Source organism: Drosophila erecta, unplaced genomic scaffold (assembly GCF_003286155.1).
Source record: "Drosophila erecta strain 14021-0224.00,06,07 unplaced genomic scaffold, DereRS2 tig00000021-arrow-pilon, whole genome shotgun sequence".
NCBI classification, from domain to species: Eukaryota; Metazoa; Arthropoda; class Insecta; order Diptera; family Drosophilidae; genus Drosophila; species Drosophila erecta.
Genome location: NW_020825198.1, coordinates 14,889,399 through 14,911,197, shown reverse-complemented (window position 1 = coordinate 14,911,197; position 21,799 = coordinate 14,889,399). Strand labels below are relative to the sequence as shown.

Genomic DNA, 21,799 nt, shown 5'->3' with positions numbered 1-21,799 from the left:
CAAATATCGCAAAATAAAAAAATTCGCTCAAGCGAATTTACCACATAGCAGAGCAAGGTTTCGATCCTCGGACCTCTGGGTTATGGGCCCAGCACGCTTCCACTGCGCCACTCTGCTTGCTTGCATAGGGTGGGTCTTAGAGCGAGCTAAGTACAATCGGAGAGCAGCGCACTATGTTACCGACGTAGTGCCTGTTTACAGTGCACTGCTTTCTTAACAGCTCTTTTGTCGCTTACAGCTCTTCCAGAAGCAGTTTCAAAATGGTATAATATTACTATAAGAACACGCGTTGGAGTAAAAGGATGTACTAGTGTCACCACTTGAACAGTTAATGTTTACCTACAGTATTTAATAGATTCTATTGAGTATTGCCTTTCCTTTGTACTTACGCGAACCCAAGAGCCACTCGATTTCAAGCAAGCAGAGTGGCGCAGTGGAAGCGTGCTGGGCCCATAACCCAGAGGTCCGAGGATCGAAACCTTGCTCTGCTATGTGGTAAATTCGCATGAGCGAATTTTTTTCTAAAAAATATTAACTTCGTTTTTCATCCTATAAATGTCCAGCGATGTGTTTGCAATGTAGGTAATAATAATAATAATATGGAATCTTAGTAACAGTAATAAAAAGCCGCGACTTAGCTTTTCAAGTATGCATAAAGTATGGAACATAAACATTCTATAAAGTTGCACAAAAAATATATATACCCCACATTTTGCACCTTCGTAAAAATTGTTTGATTTGAACATCTTTCCGGCAAAACTGGCTTTTTTTAGCTCTGGCTAAGAGAAATTTCAACAGGTGCTAAATTTGTTTCCATTCTTTATTTATCAATTACTTGTATAAACTTTTAGTCATCTCCCGAAGATTATACAGCTGACAACTGCTGTTCCGCAGCCAGTTAATTGCGCGCGTAGTTGGGTAAGATACAGTAGCCTTCAGCAAACAGACACAGTTGCAGTTTGAAGTCTAAGCTTTCAGCGGCTTGATGCGGCCCAAAAAACAAATATAGTTAGAAACATTAGCTAGTCTGCGGCAAACTGGTTTCCATCGAACAGCTGTAGAACAAGGTGGCAAAGAAGAGATGAACAGAGCTTAGAAGAAGACGTTGACTTTAAAAGTCAAACGTCGCTTTGGCCAGAGCAGCAAAGAGGTTTTCTCGTTTCGAATGTTTATTTATGACATCTATGGGTCTTGCCTAATGAAACTTACGCGTAACTGCGGATGAACGATACCGAACCAAAAGATTGCTGATAGCCTTATCTTTTTGTCGTCTTTCACTTGGTTATAATTGGTTACTCATCACAATCACAGTGATCACAGGAAAATTGACGTCAATTTCCACTTTCGCTGCGCCCACTTTTCATTTCATTTCATTCCACAACCACACTCACGTGTGCCGCGCCTTGCGTAATTATTTAAATTCAAAATTTTAGCAATGCATCAAGATTCGCATTCGCGCATCTCGCAGATACACTTCGTGTGCACAGAGGGGCGCTCCAGGTTTACGTTTTGAAATTTTCTTTGCCACAGTTCATTTTTCACATTTTTCACGTTGCGTTGGCAGCAGTTGTTGTTTACCGTACGCCGATCGCGCGCTCACTGAAAAAGCCAGCACAAGCTCCCCGCGCACCCAAAGATACACAGAGAGCCATCAGGCCAGATATTCAGACGGATGGAGCGCCGCCTGAGATCTCGAGACCTTTTCGTTTGGCCACGATCTCGGAGTTTCCACGCTCTCCCACTGGTCGGTCATATGAATGAATGAATATTTTCGGTACATGGAAAGAAAAATGATACCAGAATTTGTCACTTAATGTATATTTAGATAGAATTTTCTGCTAAATATATGCATTCATAATTTATACCTTAATTTATTATTTATTAAGCTCACACCTCTGCAAAATGAAAATATATTTCCAAATGCATGAGAATGTCAACCATATCAGTTTATCACATTTGAATATGGAACTGGTAGAAACTTTCTTAAATGGTTTCAAAACCTTTTTTCAAAAACCTGAATAGCAAAGACAAGTAAGTAATCTAGGAGGCCAGCCAATAACACTCACTGTTTCATCACTTCAGGAATAAGGCTAGCCTCAAACATTGTCTCTGAAATTTTACCCTCAAAACAAATATTAAAAAAATTTCAAAATGTCTTCATCGACGTCTTCGGATAAGCCGACAACAAGCTCTGCCGTGGTTAAGTCCAAGGGAAGCATTGAAGCCCTCGAGGAGATCGACAACCGCCTGCAGGTCCTCTTGGAGCGCCTATCAACTTTGGAGAAGTCAATGGCTAACTTGAGTGTACATCCCGCGGACGAAGACGATGGCGACGACTATCAGGACTTGAAGACCTTGGAGGATGAGTTGGACGAACAGGAGAAAGATATTGGAGCTGTTGGTGAAATTATAGAACTCGATAAGGAAGCCACGGAAAATAATTGATGTGATTGTTTTGCATTACATAATTGTGCTTCATGCTGCAGTTTTCTATACATTATGCATATCCATGAAAGTTAATATGAATGGTACAAAATAAAAAACCGTGCCGAAATCCTTTTATAGGCTTGGTTTCTTCACATCACCGTCAGCTTAAAGAAACGATTATTCTTTTGAATTTCGTTAACATTTTGGTCACACATTTGGTTTCGACATTTTGGTTACACGCCAATTCTACATTGGCTCAAGTGCGACCTCTGGCGTTGGTGAATTGTACAGCCGCAGATGTATTTTACTCATTTTTGAATTCCGGCAACGCCATATACGAGTAACGTTTTCTTAAGTTGAACTTTTGATTTATACTTTAAAAATTAAATCCCTACAATTAAAAGCCGAAACTCAATTCTTCTGTTACGTTTTTGTATTTTTTCTTTTTCCATTTGTTTTAATACAATATATAAAAACCGATAAAAAATCAAAAATAAATATAAATATGTAGGTGTACACAGTTTAGTTTGAAATGCGTTTGATGGCTGGCAAAAGTCAGGGCTGTCTACGAAAGATACAAAATTACAAAGCCGTGGCTCGGACGCTTTTCTATGGCCATGTTAACGTAAATAAGACTTCAGCTTTAAGATTTATCAGTAGACTACAGTTACAAATTAGTTATTGCTCTTCATTTCGGGGCTAATTGAAAGTGATGTAATTTGATGAAAGTGAAAGTAATTTGCTGGTTACATATGCGCGTATGCATAAATATAATACAAATTAAATAAGTTGGTGTAGGTGTGTTTTTTTCTTACGGCTCTAGGGGCTAAAGTGTTTATAGTTAATTTTTGCTAAACGATCACATTGAACAGGCACTCCGCTCGCACTCACACTCACACTCGGTAAAAGCACTCACTCCGCGACATTCACGCACTCACTTGTTCATTCATTCGCTCTCTGGCTTACAAAATACAATTTCGCACTTAGACCTAGAGTGTGGGGAACAGGGGTGTTTGAGGGCTTACTGAACTAAAATGGGCTCGTTACGTATTCTCTCTCCTCCACTAATTTCTTGTTCTCCTATCGGGTACCATTAAATAACCGCTTTAGATCGGGCATTTTCTGATTTTTACAATAGCTGGGAGTTTCCAAAAATCAAATTTTAGACTTAATAAACTTTGTGTCAGCTCATGAATCACCAGCTGCGTGAGATTTCATCTAATTCAAATTTGAAAAAGTTCCTGACGAGAGTAAAATTCGAAAAATGACCATTATTCTTGATTGCGTTTTGATTGCTACTATCAAAAGTTTTTATAAAATTTTGGACTCGCATTTCGTATATAAGGGTAGCACGTAGTTCTGCTAATAACATTTTGCTTCACGGATGAATGACTGAGAGGTGTAGGGGATGCAGCCGTGCTCCATCTTGGCTGCATTTCGCACGTTGAATAATCACAGCAAATCGGCGCAAACGCCGCCGAACCACGCCATATAAAGGGGCAGCAGATAAACAACCAGAGCGCGACGCAGCGTCATCTTTTCTGGGGCATCGGATGATCGATTGTCATTGGCCCCGTCGTGGCCAGCATCCGTGTCCTCATCCTCCTCCAGCTGCCTATGATCCTCATCCAGATCGTTGTGATCTTGGTCGAAGTGTGTGGTGTGGATGAGCGGATTCTTGTCGTCCACTCCGCTCGTCGGTCGCGATGTGTGCGTGGGCATGTGGCCCCGTCCACCGGCGTCCTCGTCATCGTCGTTGTCTGCGTCCACCGAAGGACGCTCCACGTCCGGCTTGTGGCTGGGCTCGAAGGGTCCCAGGCCAGAGCCCTCGTCGTCGTCCTCGTCGTCTTCGGACCCGGATCCCGAACCTGCTCCACTACCCGCATATGGCAGCTCTTCTGTAAAAAATTAGCAGTTAGTAAGTTGCAATAAATACGAATCACAAGCATATATTACCTTGCTCGCTCCACTCCACATCCTGACCGTTGTAGGCATTTCGAAGGTGGACAATGGCGTTCTTTAGATGGCTAAGTTGAGAGGCCATTTGAGCAGTTTGCTTGGTACTGGCAGGATTGCCGGTAAACTCTGGATTTGAACCGTGTTCCGTTGTGATTGAGTGCATGTATCTGAAAGACACAATATATTTAAAAAAGCTCGGCTGAATTTATTGAGTTTTTTCTACCTACCTATCAATTGTGTGACCATTCCAGCACATGCCGTCCACATCGGAGCTGGAGGCTATATCCTCGTTACTGCAAACCGAGTGCGGCAGATTGGACCAGAACTTTTTGTAGTCCTTCACTCGCTGGCGAATGTCCCTGACGATCCTGTCCAGGATCGGTTCACGTCCTCCGCCTCCACTTTCATTGTCATCGTCGTCGTTCTCGTCGCGATTGTTTTGCTGCTTGCGTCGCTGTTGCTGCTGCTTTCGACGTTGCTGTTGCCGCCTGTTGTTACCGCCACCGCCACCACCACCTCCTCCGCCTCCTCCTTGATTTCCACTCTTTCCAACTCCCTGCTCCTGAGACTGTTGGGCCGAGGACTCCTGGGAACCGGGCTCAGCGGCTCTGCGCTCCCTCAGCACTATCGCCTCGTCCAACGTTTCATCAATGTCCAGAGTATCCGCCTCCACAGGACTCTTTGCGTTGAGCACTTGGACTCCTTGCAGCTTGGGGCTGATGGACCGCTTCATTTTCTTCAGCTTGGGCCTGCCGCATCCTTGGAATACGCGATTGGTGATGTCCTGGCCAGAATCCTGAAAAGATTTTCACTCATTAGGGACACTCTCAATTACTAACTAGAAACTATACATGAACACAAATAAAGTAGAGTCAGTTCGACCTAAGCGACCCTCCCGGAAATGACAGCACATAAAAAACCGATATTTAATATTTTTCATTTTATAGAATTTAGAAAGTCTTGCGTTGAAATGACTTTTTGAAACCAGTTGCGCAAGGGAATCACATTATTTCCCATACTCAACAGCAATTCCATTCACACCCCACTGACTTTGGCCTCCTAATGGCTATTTATAGTTGGTTTTTATTGACCCATTCAATAGATAAGAATTGATTGCATCGGCTACTCATTATGGGCCACTCGAGCGATCAGAGACCTCTTCCCGAAGAGTCAACTCTACAGAAGCTTGCGCTTCGTCAGTCTTATCGGCACTCCTATATCTCCTGTGTTATTTCTTTCAATGGCCCCTTCTCGGCTCTTACAGTTTACAGTTCATATAATTACGGAGCTTGGGTCAGGTTGGGGTACGGAGTTCCTCAGTTCCAGATCTCGAGAGCCAACTACTGTTCATCATAACTGTCGACCCGACTGGGAGATGGCAATCATCAAAAGCGGTGCGTCGGTTCAACGAGCTAGGAGATTGGGTAAACGCCTCGGAAACAAATCAGAATTAAAATTGAATACTATTTCGCATTTTGCATTTTTGGCCTTTTATGGGGCCGTCGACCAGCAACAACAAACACCGGCAAATGTAAACACATTAAAAGCCAAATGCCGAAACACTAACAACAAAGCAACAAATAGATACAAACAAAAACAGCGAATAAGAAGAACCAGAGGTTGAAAAAGGAAATGTATAAATTTTAAATGGAAATATAAATTAAATTCATATGCGGGCCAAATGTTGTGCAAATAAATCGTAAAAATGGCTAACAAAACCACTGGCAGCGGTGCTAGAAAGGGTTAAAATATTGCAGTAATCAAAATTCAATAAGTTATGGCCATCCCAGTGGAAATTATTCTTTAGCTTTCTGCTCAAATGTCGCGCATAATATTTGTGTTTTAATAGATTTATGCTTAGGAAGTGTAGGTTTTCGGGATTGTAACATCTTGGCATTTACTTAGAATTGGGGGAGGATGAATCACAGCTATTAAAAGAAATTATTCACTGACATTTGCCTTTTGCGGAGATCTAAGAACTAGAATTTGCTCAGGTCCATAAATTTGTTCTAACACCAAGTCCCACATATCAATCGCCACGATCTTCTACGGTTTTCCCCTCGAATTATTTTGCGACTCGTTTAAAATGTATGCGTATTAACTAACCACGCGTAAGCCACTCTGACGCACTGACAGTTTTATGCGAGCATAACTTAGAGTCCCACTGCGAAGGGGCCAAGAGATACAAATTAAGCAGCAGCTGCTTGGCCCAAACGAGTTACAAATTGCGATTGGCTTATGCAAATGCTAATGGTAATGACTTAAGCACATCCAATTATCCCGCTGTAGATCTCACCTGGAAGTTCATGATGGCCTCGGAGATCTTGATGTTGAGTGGCTCCACCACCATCACAATGTTGAAGGATCCCAGCAGCCGCTCGGCCACCTTGTCCATGGCCATCGCGAAGTTCTCCCACTCGCCGTCGAACTCGTGCTGGTAGTGCAGGCATCCCTTGATGACGTTCACGCAGTAGTTGGTGCAGGGCTTCTCCGTGTAGCCCTTGCAGGCACCGCAGTGCTGCATCTTGGTCAGCGCTCCCGTGCAGTCCGCATTCAGTCGCACCTAGGGAAGCACCATATGTTACTAAATGTGAACGGAAATTCTAGTTAGTTCACTTACGTTCAGGACCTTCTTGGCCACCTCCGAGGCGGTGGTCAGCGCCTGTCCGTAGGTGCGCGTGGCCACGAAGGATCGCTTGATTTGCACGGATAGCTTGTCCGGAACATCTCCGAAGGGCTTCAGCTCCTTCATGTGCTCGCTGACGCATCGCATGTAGCTGGAAAATAGGAGGGCATCGGTGGAAAATGAGTGCGCCATGTTGGGAGTATATTTTCATTGGGCGTGCTGGCGGCAGAAATCTGCGCTTGTAAATGGCACGGCTCAACGCCATCGCCTTCGCCTTCGCCTCCGCCACCAACATCACCATCATCATCATCATCATCATTGGCGCATTCTTTGCCGCCGCCGCACAACAAAAATTTTTATGCGGAAAAATCATAAAAATAGTTTTGCTCGCCATGTGCTGGCTTTGTTGATGTTTTGTTTGCCCCGCATCACCTCTATACAGTAAGTATGTGCCTAGTCCTACGGTTTGGTCATCAAGCATGACAGTCATTGCACTTGTACGGCTGCTTTCGGCCCTCCCTGTCACTGCCTTTGCCATTATGGTCAAGAAGTCGCTAGCTCCCCTGCCTCCCCTGCTGCCCTGCCTCCCCTTTCCCCTCTCCCCTTTTGCTAAACAATTTAGGAATTACTGCAAGCCGCATTCGCAAAGGTGACAGATCAGTCAAGCGGCAGCACCAGCAGCTGGAAATCGCTGATGGGAGGGCAGCTTATGGAGTTCGGATGGCCATTTAGCTAATGCTTTTGAACTCAATTAACAATAATAGTTTTGCTGTGTAAAAGTTATCCATTCAAGTTGTATGTATGTAAAACCAAAAGTTGTACAAGTAAGCAACAAATTAAGTGAATCAAAAACTTAAAAGAGCTTATTAGAGCAACTATTAATCATCAATCCATTTGACAGTCAAGTATATATTTCTGTATTTGTCATGCCATTTGACCTCATCCCTGGAACATGTTGCATATCGGGGTTCTATTTCAACACCCGTTGACTTCCCATAGTTTACCCCCTATTTTAGCCGAACCAACAAAGCAACTGCTTCAGCTACCCCCTCATTAAATCGTCAGGAGAACCTTAGATCCCAGGTCCAGCTGGAACTCCATGTTGCGCGGGGCATCTGATCCATTCTAGGGGCAGAACCATTGCAGTTCAAGCGACCGACCAACCGCACAGACCAACAAACTACAGCCGCAAACAAATAACAGGGGGACAGTGCACAGCAAGAAAATGTTGGGTAATTGACATTCTTAAGAAAAAGAAAGTGAGGAAGAATGCACATTGCGAACTATCATCTTTTTAACCCTAATTTTGGGTTGGGATATTATTAAGCATAACCATTTGCGATGCCCAAATGCGCACACTTTTTGGGCAGTGTAGAAGGGGCAGGCGGCAGGCAAGTGCCGGCAATTACGCGACATCGTTGTTGTCGTTGCTGCTGTCCAATGGCAATAAACGACAACGTGCCAAGCACGTACGACAAACTAAAACGATGACAATAAAAGCGAATCGCCGGAGTTGGGCTAACAGTTGGAGTCGGCGTTGGAGTCAGCGGCATCAAATGGAAAGCGCGTGGGTAACACGAGCCCCTCGCCAAGGAGGAGTCGCCGGGCAGGGACCAAAAGTCATTTGGCCAAGTCGCCGGTTACCGGAGACCAGTGGAGACTGTTCCGGGGCAATGAGCCAAGTGGGCGCAATTTTCGCTTCTTTTTCCATCCTACCCATTTTGGCGGAAATTCGAGCAGCTGGCACAGGAACTGGCATAAAGTGCGGTTTTTGGTTTTGGCTGGGTTATGGGATTCGGAATGGGTGGGGTGGATACATACGTGGTGGGCTTGCGATTTATTCATTCGCAGTAGGCAGAATGGCAGTGGGACGTGATGTAATATCACCCATGTGGGAGACAACCTCGCTGAATGGAGATGCATAGACCGACTCTACCATTGGATCATCCAAAAAATGTGGTTTCCAATCATACTATATGATTTCTAAACTGCAGCTAAGCGTTGCTGGAGTAACTCCCTTTTATCAATGGAAAATCTACACGGCAACTTCCCCATTTTCTCTCTGCTGTAAGCGTTTCAACCGCAATCGAAAAATCCGGCGAAACCAGAGCAACTTAAAACCCGAGGAGCGGGGAAAGAAAGCATCCATAGGATACGCATATCGGGAATATCGCCAACTGAAATCGCACACCGGCCGACTCAAAGTTACGACGGTCCATCAAGTCAGTTAGTTGTCGTCGGCCGACAGCCCGAGACACTTTGCGGTTTCACACGTTTTGTTTTAGCCAACTGGAGGCGTGGTGTGGTAGTAGTAGGCCTCTAAAAATGTGTCCCGCTTTGGAGCACCGGGGTTTTGGATTTCGCAGACTACTCACTTTTCATCGAAGGTGTACTGGGTGTTCAGCACGGTGAACATCTTCTGGTACAGCGTGTTGAAGAACTTGTCCATGACCTCCAGCAGATCCACGCGACCGTTGGCGAAGTAAGTCTCCAACTCCTTGAACAGATCCGAGAAAACGTACGAGTTTCTCTCGTAAATGACGCCGTAGGTTCGGATGAACATACTATTGAACTGGGTTCGCGACTCTTTCAGCAGGGCGGTGAAAATATCTGCAAGCGGAAAATCAAATTAGTGGAAAATGTAACGAGATCGATTTCTGTGCAGTGTGCAGTGGGAGGGGATCAATCATCGCACATCCGCTCTGCACGACTAAATGTTTGGATGTTCGATTTTATTTCTAGCCAGCATCCGCTGCAAAATAGAACATGCAGGCACATCCGCATTGTCGCCTGCCACTTGACAGTGTCAGTAACTCGAGGCCCGCATCATCGTCTCTCAGTGGATCACATATCTATGTGGATCAGGGTTCTGTTCTGCGTGGTGGGGCAGAACCACTTGACGCCCGAAAGATCTGTAATCGGTGGCTTCTGTGGCATTTTCAAGTGGCTCCTTGACGCAGCCAGTTTTCGGCTGGATCGGTGACCTACCTTTGAATTTGGTGGCCTTGCTGCCCAGGATTCCAGACATACGAGAGATCTGGTCCTTGGTGTGGCCTTCCAGCTGCTGGCGGGATTGCATCGCCATGCGGGTCTCCATGTTGTAGGTGCAACAAGTGCCCACCGAGGGGGATTCACAGTACCGGAGGACTCGTTCTGGAATGGACATAGAAATATAGTCATTTAATGCTCATAAATATATATGCTTATGAAATATTTCATAACAATATTTCTCACAGTTTTGTGGCAATTATCACGTTTCTACTGCTTCTATTAACTCAGATCTAGTTGAACCATTCTCCAGGTATACAATTCTACTGACTGCCACTTGTTTATTCAAATATTAGACCGACTTCCAGATGCCCAACGTTGCATTGCTGCCCACCACGAATGAAGGTCTATCAACATTCCAGGAACTCGCACTGCAGTCGAGTGCATTTGGCCACTTGACATGGTAACCAAATACCAAATACCGAAAACCAAAGCCGACCGGCTAACAACGATTCGCTGGAAAAAAAACAAACGCCGCATAGCTACTGGTAAGCGCAAGTAGCCGGAGTAGAACCTGAAACCAAAGTCAGCCTAAACTACACAAAAAGAAAAAGAAAAGGAAAAAGAAAAGTTTGAGAATTCCAACTCTCTGCCTGCGTTATTTACGCAAACATTTAACACATTTTTTGAGAGAAAATTAGAGGAAAATATGCATTAGTTCGCTGCAACGATGAGTTCATTTCGGGAGACTACCTATTTTCCCCCAGCTTTATGCGATGTTTTTTATAGCCATGTTTATTTAGATAATTCTCGGGCAGCAGAAGAGAGCAGAAAGAGATGTTGGATCGCCGATCCAAAAGTTCAACACTAATTGAAAGCAAACAAGTTGGAAGTTGTATTTTTTCGGTACTCAATCCAGATCCAAATCCGAATCCGACTCGGATTTGGAATTTGTATTTATATTCCATTTCGTTTTTGTGCGCTCATAAATTCCCGCTGCCCAGTTAAATGCATCATCTGCTGTGCACACATACCGGGTAGTATATGGAGTGCTGCACAGTTTGTTTATTTCTTTTATAAATTTAGATACTTTAGTGCACATTTTTCGACAGCCAAGATGTAAACAGAGTTTACTTCCATTCGCTCGGCTCCATTGCCCCATAATTTCCCCAGCTTCCCCAACTTTTATTGTCTGTGCTCGACTGCTCCGTTTTATGGTCTTCACTAATTGTTATGTTGCACAAGATATGAATGGAGTGTGGCACCATCTAGAGTCTCGGATACACATCCCGTATGTACCGACCTTTCAAGTCCTTCGGTCTGCTGGGGCAGAACTTCCCCCTATATCCTGGGGCTTATCTAAATTGGCTCCCAGTCTGTGGTTTCCCCTTTTAATTGTCTGTCGTGGGGGTCGTTTTTGGTCCTATGTGACTGGCATGGCTAATGTTTGGCTGGGATTTCTCAGTTAAGACCATTTGAGTTAATTGAAATTGTGGCAGATAAAACAGCTGAAGATTTGATGCGAAAAATATACTCACTCGATGGAGATAGATGAAATTGATAATAAATAAGTGGCGTTGAATGGGAAAATGGAAATACAACAAAATATTTTAGATATTTAGTGTCTGTTTTTTCCCCCAGAGATCCTTAAACAATATTTGCTACACCTTTTGCTATTATACTATATACACCCTTTTCGAAATCTATTAAAATGCCACGCAAAATGACAGCTATAAAGCAAACCCCCCACAAACACCCATAAGTTTGGTCACCCCAAATAAGGTTTTCTGATCTAATCGATGAGCCGTAGCTGAAATCTATGTTTGAATAACATATCGGCATTAAAGTAACGCCAATGGTTTTTCTGCCAGCCATTTTTATGAATTGCTGCATAATTTTGCCGGCAGACAACAATGGCAAATGGAAAATGGGAAGAGAGGCAGCGGGGGATCCCAGATAACAAATGTTGCCAGGCGGCATCATCCAAAAAAGGAAGCCGGAACGGCTAAGGATGGAAGGTGTCATGAGCATAATAAATGACCTCGACTTACCGATACGGCGTTTTCCCTTTTTATTCTAGCTGACGCTGTGAAAATCACCCCGTTGGCTAATAGAAAACTTTGGCTTTGCTTCGCAAAAAGTAGCAAGACGATAGACCAAAAACACAAAAAGAAAAAAACCAACAAGTAACCGAAAAACCACCCAGAAAAGTGGGCGGCAGAGCAACAAACACCACACCCACCCCCTGGGAGCGCTGGTCACATGTTTTCCATTTCCACGCGCAATCCACTTAGTTACCAGGAGGGTAGGAAAACTTCTAACACACACTGAGGGAAAACACTGTCTACATTGCAAAACAGCTAAGGAACTAATTGGTAAGCAGGGATATAGTAGATACTAAAACATATAGTTAGCGCTTCTCTTCGAGACAACGCTTACAATTAGTCACATAATTTCTTGCAGTGCAGGCGACCCACCGCGTGGCAGTGAAATTTCATTTCAAATGATTTACTGTAACGATCAACAAACGCAGGGATTGCCCCAGACAGACGAGTCAACCCCCGAGGGCGCCGCTTAAAAGGGTGCGAAAGTTTAGCGAGCGTATCGCAGTCAATATATCCAGCATATCATGTATATCCAACAGCGATAAGTTCGGGGTGAGTGGGGAATGGGAGCCCAGGATGCCCCAGCAGGCGGACATCTCCCAAGGTTAACTTTAAGCTCATCTCCACTGGAGCACTCTTTAAGAGTGCGAAAAGTTGTCCCTAGCTCAACATGCTAGGGATGCTCAACAGGATGCTTGACACCGAAACGAAGCCTGGATGGTGAACTGCACCCTCGTCGTTGGGCAGCAACTGGGAAACCGAAGCTGTTGGGCTGGTTACCATGGGTGCGAAGGGGAGATTTTGCGGCTAGATTTGATAAACAATGTGGGTGCTTAAATAGGAGGGGAAACAGTTTAACAATAATATTTGACGTACGAAGATAAAAATATCTAATGGTTTGCAGGATTTGCATGAAAAGCTGTTCAAATAAACAAATGCATGCATATTTCAAAAAGAAATATTTATATTCAGCTTGTTTAAATGTTCCATTTAATAACTGCTTAAAAGGTGTACAACTTTTCAGTTGCGAAAATAGTAAATACACTTCCATTTAAATCGCACTTAAAGAAATGCTGTGTTGTTATCTTATCAATATATTTTTACTGCATGTGCATTTTCCGCTGCACAATTCCTGTCGGAAATGTGCCACATCCATTTCCCAAGCTGCAACACTTGTGCATTCAACGCTTTCCGCCCACCACCCACATCCTGTGCAACCTTACCGCTCAGCTCTTTCATCTCTCTCGCTCTTTTTAGACACTCTTTGTGCTCCACTTGGAGATGAAAAGCGCAAAACAAAAACACATTTGAAACAGTTGGACGAGTGAAAAGCCGAAACCGGCAGAATGAAAAAGCCAAGAACAACAACAGACAAAGGCAGACGCCAAAAACTAAAAACCCGCCCCGCCACTTTTACCCCTTTTCGTATCTGGTGGCAAGGCGAGCCAGCAACAACATTATCAATGGCTGCAAAATGCAGGGAAAACTTAACTTTTTGAGTCGAGTTTCAATGGCCACTACAAAGCGGAGAGTGCAAAAGCGGCGGGAGCGGCAGGAGCGGCAGGATTCTCACTCATCGCTTCGTCCTTTTTGCGAGGCACACAAATGCGAGCCGGCAACTCGACCAGGCGCCCAGAATTTTCCAGCAGGACGATTTCGAAACTGTTGCACACGTGGACGAAAAGTTTTCAGCACAACAACAAGGAATAAAAATGGAAATGTGGAAAAAGGGAGAATGGTGAACGGAGAATGGAGAATGGATAGCCAGACAGAGAGAAAAAGAGAGCTGAAGAGAGTGGAAATCCTGCGAAGGGGTCGTTGCACGCATGTAGCTTTCACTTTCCACTATGCTGCGGGGTTGAAAGAGTGCGACGGGGTATATAGTTCACAAAAGTCACCCCAAAAACATAAAAAAAAAAAAAAACTGTGTATAAGTACATAAATATATACAAAAAGGGAAATAAAGCAAGCCCAAATTTGTCGCCGTCTGGCAAGGAAATTGCATTAGGCAAAGAAAAGGTTAAGCAACCTGTGAACTCCTGTCCAGTTGGCTTTTCTCCTTCTCGCTTTTCTCGCTCCTGTAATTCGACTTCAATTTCCTGTCTGCAAATTATTTCGCCCACACCGAAAACAAAATACTGTGGACTAATACTTTCAACTTTGTTTTTCAAAAGTAAGTGTGGTATGAAATGGGAAACTTTTCGTTAAGTGCAGCCCGTTGCTTCAACTTGCACTGCTTTGTTGCGCATCCCATACACTTTTTCCACAGTTCTGATGATGGAAATTCGCTTGCTCAAGTTTTATGCTTATGGTAATGAGTTTTAATTAGGCGCACAGCAAGCAAAGCAGGCAAAAAGGAAAAAGGAAGCGCAGCCACCACCATTTCACCATTTTACCGCCCCACAAACGAGCCACCACCCACTGCCCATGCTGCCCATGGTCTTTAACCAGCGGCAAAGTTTGTGTTTTTAATTCGCACGTAAATTGAAAATGATTTTTTTCCTCCTAGGATATTATTCAAATTCCAGCAGCAACATCTGGCAGGGACTCCCATTTAAGGCGAGTGGGGGAAGGTGTAATTTATTGGGTCAACACAGCAAGGTTCCTCCAACACTTTGGCCAGCAGTACTTGCCTCTTGACGCACCGAAGTAGTACAAACTTTGCGTTTATATTTATTTTTCAGGTCAGCAAATGCAATTAAATCTCAATTGTTTTTAAAGAACGCTGCATTTTTTCAGTATCGGATTTTTAATGGCTCTTTTACCGCACTCCATAAGCCCCGAAAATAGAAGCAAACAAATGCCGAAAAAACCAATGCACTTCACTTTGGAATCGGACAACACTCGGACTCCATGTGGACCGCAGTTTCAACACATATAACTCAATCGCCGCCACCCGTCGGGAATTCGATTCCCAATAGAGGTGTAGTTCACAGAATGGGAATAAAAAACGATAAGTGAAGCAGAAATTTGTACAAATATTGGGCCACTGGAATCTACTGTGTTCCCACCCCCGAGAACCTTCGCCGCCCATTGCCTCACACTTAATTATTTTAAGGAAGCTGTGATTGGTGTTGAAATTCGAAAGCGTATAAGAGGCAGTTAATCAAAAATTGTACGATTACTGCCTTAGTTCATCGATCTAAGGACAAGCTCCTTACTTCCAAGGCTGCTATAGTGTTCTCATTAGCATTGTATGCAACTAGTATTAAAGTATTTAAAATTTTGAAGAGATTTGAATTTACTATCTATCCACTTAGAATGTTAAAGTCTAGGTCTGATTGGCAACTTGTATCCAAAGGTGCAGTGTTGGGACTTTGGCTAGTCGGACCATAATTATGTCTATTTGCAAAGTACTGCCATTTATAATCGGGCCTAGACAAGTGTGTCTCTCCCCGGATAATTTGCTGCAGAAAAGTTTTGTGAAAACCGTTCGTTTTGCAACATTCAGATGAATAATGAAGCAGGCGAAGGCGTTGACTGTTAATTCTGTATCCGCCGGGTGCATATATGCAACATTTAGCCTTCGTTGCCTTTTCACGCGGTCGGGAAAAACTCCCACCCACCGTTTCCCTTCGTTTCCCTTCGACTGACTGACAGACTATGTGTAATTACACAAAACGTGGGCTAAAATGTTGCATGGGAGATTTTTCTTTTCTTCGCACTGGCATTTCGCTCTTTCTTCGCTTTCTTCGTGCATGCGGCGGCTCTTTTAGGCGTAATTAAAATCAGCCGAGGGGGCAGGGATAGGTGTGCTGGATGTTTATGTTGCAAACACGTTTCATCTGCGGAGGAATCTGATGATTCAAGAAGTCTTCCTGGTCGAATGGGGGTTGGAGGTCGCCTGGCTCTTTGCCTGATGAAGTGACGACCGACGTCAGTCAGAGTTTTCAAAGTTTTGCACATGTTTCGCCCATTTGTTGGGCTGCCAAGATGTCTGCGGAAAAGCTGCATCTTTCAGCATTCGAACACACCTCACCTCTCTTTCTCTCGCGAATGCATCCGAATGACAATTTTGAAATACGCGAAATGTGTGAACATTTTTCATCACTAGCGAGGCATACAAAAATAGAAGCGGCAACAAAACAAACATTTTCTTCTCTTGGCGTAATTAACCATCTGAAACATCTGTTAATTGGGGAAACCAAAAGGGCAGAAAGGCAAAAAAGCTGAGAATTAAGACTACAAACCATGCAGAACTTCTTGGGAACAGAAAATCTAACAACTTGCACAACATGTGGCAAAAAGAATTCAGATTTATGTATTCAAAACCCCAGAGCATATTTCTACAGCTATCCAATGCGCACATAATTAATTTCCTTTTGTGTTGTTCTTTTTTTATAAGTCCCAGCTGAACTTTATCCACAAGTTTCCACTAAATTTGCGCTGCTCTAATTACTGGCGACATTTTTTGGCTCTGTGCACATTGCTCATACGCCTCATTGTACAATTTTTGGGGGCAACAGCAAAATGTGTAAACAGCAAACAGGTTAAACAGAGGCTTTCCAGAGACCAAAACACACACGCTCCCAACAATGCCATTAATCAAATTTTATTGTTTAATTAATTTCGCTTGAATGAACCGAACTCCGTCGCGGCGAGGGGGGAGTTCGGGGCGATGAGGCGGTTGTTGGTAGTGGGCCAGCGGCCAAAACAAACAAATCAGCCAGATATAGCTGAGAAATGGCATTCAATTCGTTCGATTTCAAAGGAAACCAACCGCTCAACCTGGTCCACGTTCGAAATTCTGCCTTTGTTTACCTCGCCGTTTGACAATTATTGAATTTTTTCCCTTGCTTTCCACTTCTATTTATTTGCAATTTATTCATCGCTGTTTCTGTTTGTCAATTGATGATTTGTCATGGTGTCCGATGAGGTAAGAAAATTGTCTGATTTTTTTCTTTTTTCTGCGTTCATTAATCGAATTATGGATTGGGATCAGACTTCTGATTGGATCAATTAAGGTGGGATTTTGTTTCACTGGCGGCGCTTACAAAAACTTCATCTGGCAATTGTTATGGGACTCGAATTAAGGAATTTTCTAAATAATAATTTCACATGCCAAAGTTCTCAAATTTCGATTTAAAATGGTAAAACGATTAAAATGACAAGACGAACTGTATTCGAAAGGTTTACAATAAATGTCACACGCTTGCCCAACTTGTTCCCAAGTCTTGATTTATTTTTATTGAACCATTTGCACAATATTTCAATAACAATTTAATTCAATTCACATCAATTCGCACCATAAGGCGATTTATTTGAAGAGAAGAACCAGAAGGAGAACACAAGCTTAGGACCTGGTCAATAGTGCCGCAAAGCCGAATTCAGACATGTTATGGCCCGGTTGATGTTTTGACTGGATTTAAATTCGATTTTGGACACAAGATAAAAAGTAAGCGATAGGGAAAATGCGGAGAATCGAGGGAAGAAACTCAGATTTAGCGAATGCAGGCAGCGTCCAGTCCACTTTGTGTGTTTATTCAAAGCACGTTCATGCGGTTCGGCATCGTCTTGGTTTTATTTTACTTTTGCAATGTCGAAGACATTGACTACGTGTTGCTGTCAAACTGTGAGTGATTTTTTCCTTTTCTCAGCTCGCCGGCCAGCCAACACACGAGCAGCATATTTTGTGGGCCAATTAAAAACGTTAGCAATGACGAGTCACCGAATCAATTGGCAGACTGCGCTTAAGCCATAAAAGATCATTTAAGCCCGGGCTCTCACCGTTTTCGCAAACCTTTCGCAAAACCGCAAGCGCTTAACCGCAAAAGCCATAAAAACGGAGATTTCTTCTATAACTACAAGCAGGCAATAAACTAAAAAAATGAAGGGAAAAATAATAACAAAATCCAGCCTGGTCAAAATTGCTGTTCACCACAAAACAATTTAGGGTTCGACAGGGGGAAGCGAAATAAATTGGCTAAATTTTAAAGCTCATAAATGATTTAATTTTGTGGCATTTTCAAGCCAGCTTCGATCTCTTTTTTCTGACGCCAACCTCAATCTTTGGTAATTAATCTGGCAAAGATTAATTAATGACAAGGGACAATAGTCTTGTGGTTGGGAATGAGATATATATTTTAGAGATCAACCCACTTTGCTGGAAACTGATATTACAAATGAGTCATTCATATGCTACTGCTAGAACAAGAAACTTCTACTCATATAATATTATTATGGAGCCCCCAGGCAGGTGAGTTGTGCAACTTCCCGACACAATTGACTTGCTCTTGAAAATCCATTTGCGCCGGCCTTGGAGGGGTTCCCATACTATATAAAGCCATTTTCAATAAAAGAAATCTTAAATGGAATTTATTAATATTTATTAGAGCAACAACAACTGCGAGCGACACACACAGAGCGTTCATAATTAATTAAATCAATAATCGATGGCAGTTCCACGGAGAAGAGCAATTCAGCGACTGAAATAGGGAGAGGTTAGAGTCCAGAAATAAATTCTACAAAATCCATGTGGACATAATCGAGCATAAATTCCCCAAAACAAAGAGGGAAAATGAGAAAACCATCCCAAAAAGTCAAGCTGTGAGTGGCAACAAAGCGGAGAAAAGGTCAAAAAAAAAATTAATAATAATATCGGTTGTAGACGACAACAAATTGGGCAATGTTTGGGCAGGTAGACGAAAGGGCAGTAAAGGATGGGTTGGTACGAAAATATATACTGTACAGGATGGACGACACCCAGAAAATGCTAATGTTGCATGCCACATAATCCTGTTAGAGACGCGTGAATGGAACTGCCAAAAACTTGGACTCCTCTCCTGTTTGCCTTTGCGTTTGCATGTGACAACATAATTTGTGGGTTCGGCCCTACTTTGTCTTAAGGTCCGCTGCTGATGAGCCCGCTGATGATTATTAATCACACACATTTCTGTTTGTCTTTTGGCCGGCATACTTAATGAGCTTCGAACAACTAATAACTGGGCTTTATTTGACAGTTTATGGCCATTTAATGTTGAGGAGAAATTCGGGTTATATTTTGGCCTTTGGTTTTGTGGCAGGGGTATATAAATTTACATAAGCAAATTGGAGAACTTCTTCTTCGCCAGACAAAAGTCAAATGTCGCCGAGACGAGCAGTTTTTATAGCACTTAAAAGCCCATCAAATAAAGATATCACTTGATGATCGTTGGGAGTTGCAACAGACCCACAAACACGACGCTCCCTCGTTCCGTTTTTGGTTCCCCAACCAAAACCCCAATTATATTTAGACAACGCTTTGGGTTGTTGCAACGCCCACGCTTCTTTTGGAGCACCCTCATCTGATCCCGGGCTGAAATATGATTATATAGACACTGCTGCTTCGCCTGTTCGCCAGCTCGCCACTTCGCCACCACTTATAAATTATCTTTAATGACAAGTGCACTAAACTAAATATATTGTTGCCGACTTAATAACGTAATTCTCCTTTGGCCCACAAGTGGGCGTTGCCTGACTTCCCCGCTCTTTTTCGATTCGCTACTCGGTAAATTCTCGAGAAAATAGTCTAAACGATTTATGGATCTGGCAGGCGGAGATCACATGTGGGGAAAATTTACAGGGGGATTTGGGATTACAAGTGATGGATCGCGACACTTGGCGACAGGCAGGCAAATTTCTGACAGATTTACTTCTTTGTGGGTGATATTTAGTTACCAACTAAATTACATTATAATTATACTTGTACGTGTGGATTTATTGCTAAGACAGAAAAGGATCGCACTACTCTGAAACTATCAATGTCGTTTCATATCAAAAGCGTTGAAAAGCTTTTAAAAAGTAGTGTACTTTTCTAGATGCTTGCACACTCCAGCCTCTTGAAATCTTATTTAAATAATTCCTAAATACTTTTTCTTGCAATTTAATCCGCTTTCTTGTGCGCTAAGCTCCTTTAGCTCACTAAAGCATCCCCTATTATCCTCCTCCACCTCAAATGTGAACAAAAACTGCTGCTGACAATACGCAAATGAAGAAAAATGGCATTTATCCGCCTTGGCATTGTGGTTCCCGTTGTTGGGACGCCTCTTCATAAAGCTTGCACTTGAATGCAGACCAAAGACATTTATTTAAATTGAAATGCCACAAAAGAAAGAGATACTGGAGTAACTAGATCATTGTGTGCTGCACGAGTTAGTTGAATTTGCCTCTACTTGGAGTTTCCTTTATACTCAAAGGCATAGGAGTCCCTGGGTGTGTGTATGAATGCAAATTTATTGCTGATAAATTGTGGGCTTATTTAGTAGCATTTAGCAGTTGCCACAGGCGGGGGATGAGGGCGAACAATCCTCCTTGGGGGGCGATTAATATTGTGAAATGCCCAGTGTTGTTCGGGTGCGAAATGCAGCTGTTTAATTAGCAGCCAGCAGCGGAGTCGAATCTTTCTATGGGGCAGCAGCTGCAACATCTAATTTGTGCTGTTGATATCAATCATTGGCAATTGATCGAAATTAAATGGTGTTGCACTCCATTACAGCGAGTGGAGCGGAGAGATTCGAGGTTGATGCACTGCGGGGAGACTGCAACTCAGAAAAGTTCTCAAAAACATGGGGAGCATTGAAATGGAAAAATCGTGTTTCGATTGTACTTCCTGTAAGAATTCGAAACGTTTGTTTAATTTCTTGAAAATTACCCTAATTTTTTGATATTTTATAATACGCAGAACAAAGTTCGGTAAGTTCGATACGTCAATTTGTTGTTTGTGAAAAATATATATACCGATATCGATTTCGCATGACGCAAGCGGAACAAATCTGAGCAATATAACCCATCCAGACCACAGAGATAATATATGAATTGTGTCAAATTAATTTGCATAAGTGGAGGATTGCGGGAGGGCGGCGATGAAAAATTATTAAAAATTCATTAGGAAGCGAATCAAGACAATTAAGAGACATCGAAGATCGAATAATCAAATCGATTCGAATCGAATAATCAATGGGGCGTTCTGCATGCGAGACTTGGCCACCATTTATCATTTCGGACGGAAATCGAAGGAATGCGAAAAGCCGTGTTTTTGTTGTGGATCTAAAACAGAAGGCCCTCCAAGATGATTCTTCCTCCCATCCACTCGGTTGAGAGATAAACCAAATAAACACTGGCCGAGAACAAAGCAAACTGGACGATCATCTACCCAAGAGGCCCCTCAACTAATTGAGTGGGCAAATAAATGATGAAAAGCCTCAGCTTCGAGTGACCACCACTCCTCCTGACCCCAAGCACTTTGATTAAATTTGCCCGATTGACAATTCCTCCCATTGCGGATTTTAGCTCTTCACTTATCCAGAACTTGTCCACAGGAAGTTGCCACTGCCCGATACGACTACGAGTACTGGTACAAGATGCAACAGTCGCCACGGGGAGCCGCATTCATTCGAAAACTTGTTCTAGACCAAAAATAACCGGGGGAAGGGGAACGGAGCCAAACTCCAGCCAGAGCACATTCCACAGTCAATACCACAGAACCGGGAAAACTGCACTTAACAAATTAAGGTAACACGAAAATTTTTCAAAAATTAAGTAGTCCACTTATAAAACGTTAAGCCAGAGGAACCTTTCTTTACTTCGTTTGATTTAAGGATAGCTTTAAAACATAAATGGTGTTTAATATAATACTGCATAACAACAAGATTAATCTTATAGATTAAATAAATAAGTGCATTATTTATGGGAAATATACAATATTTACAAATATTTA

The 21,799-nt window shown here is 42.9% G+C and overlaps 3 protein-coding genes and 2 non-coding genes across 6 annotated transcripts in view; 2 read left to right on the top strand and 3 right to left on the bottom strand.

The window, feature by feature from the left end:
• LOC6545742 (venom dipeptidyl peptidase 4) overlaps positions 1–1,638 on the bottom strand; it is a 71,115-nt gene extending 69,477 nt beyond the window's left edge. For both annotated transcript variants that reach the window (XM_015158495.2, XM_015158496.2), the window contains exon 1: positions 1,210–1,638. The gene's annotated coding sequence lies outside the window, so the exon portion shown is untranslated. The remainder of the gene's footprint in view (positions 1–1,209) is intronic.
• Positions 46–117, bottom strand: Trnam-cau. The gene has a single exon. It is a non-coding gene; the product is annotated as a tRNA-Met (tRNA).
• Positions 420–491, top strand: Trnam-cau. Its single transcript has one exon. It is a non-coding gene; the product is annotated as a tRNA-Met (tRNA).
• A 391-nt stretch (positions 1,639–2,029) lies between the features above and the next one.
• On the top strand, positions 2,030–2,554 carry LOC6545839. Its single transcript, XM_001972704.2, has one exon. The coding sequence runs from the start codon at positions 2,152–2,154 to the stop codon at positions 2,443–2,445; it is 294 nt and encodes a 97-aa protein (XP_001972740.1). The 5' UTR covers positions 2,030–2,151; the 3' UTR covers positions 2,446–2,554.
• A 935-nt stretch (positions 2,555–3,489) lies between these two features.
• The window catches only part of LOC6545838 (glypican-6), a 38,813-nt gene continuing 20,503 nt past the window's right edge, over positions 3,490–21,799 (bottom strand). The window contains exons 2-8 of the mRNA XM_001972703.3: positions 10,001–10,165; positions 9,388–9,622; positions 7,007–7,163; positions 6,683–6,949; positions 4,614–5,182; positions 4,384–4,553; positions 3,490–4,325 (exon numbers count right to left, since the gene is read on the bottom strand). Coding sequence (XP_001972739.1) covers positions 3,880–4,325; positions 4,384–4,553; positions 4,614–5,182; positions 6,683–6,949; positions 7,007–7,163; positions 9,388–9,622; positions 10,001–10,165 — 2,009 coding nt within the window. The 3' untranslated portion in view covers positions 3,490–3,879. The remainder of the gene's footprint in view (positions 4,326–4,383; positions 4,554–4,613; positions 5,183–6,682; positions 6,950–7,006; positions 7,164–9,387; positions 9,623–10,000; positions 10,166–21,799) is intronic.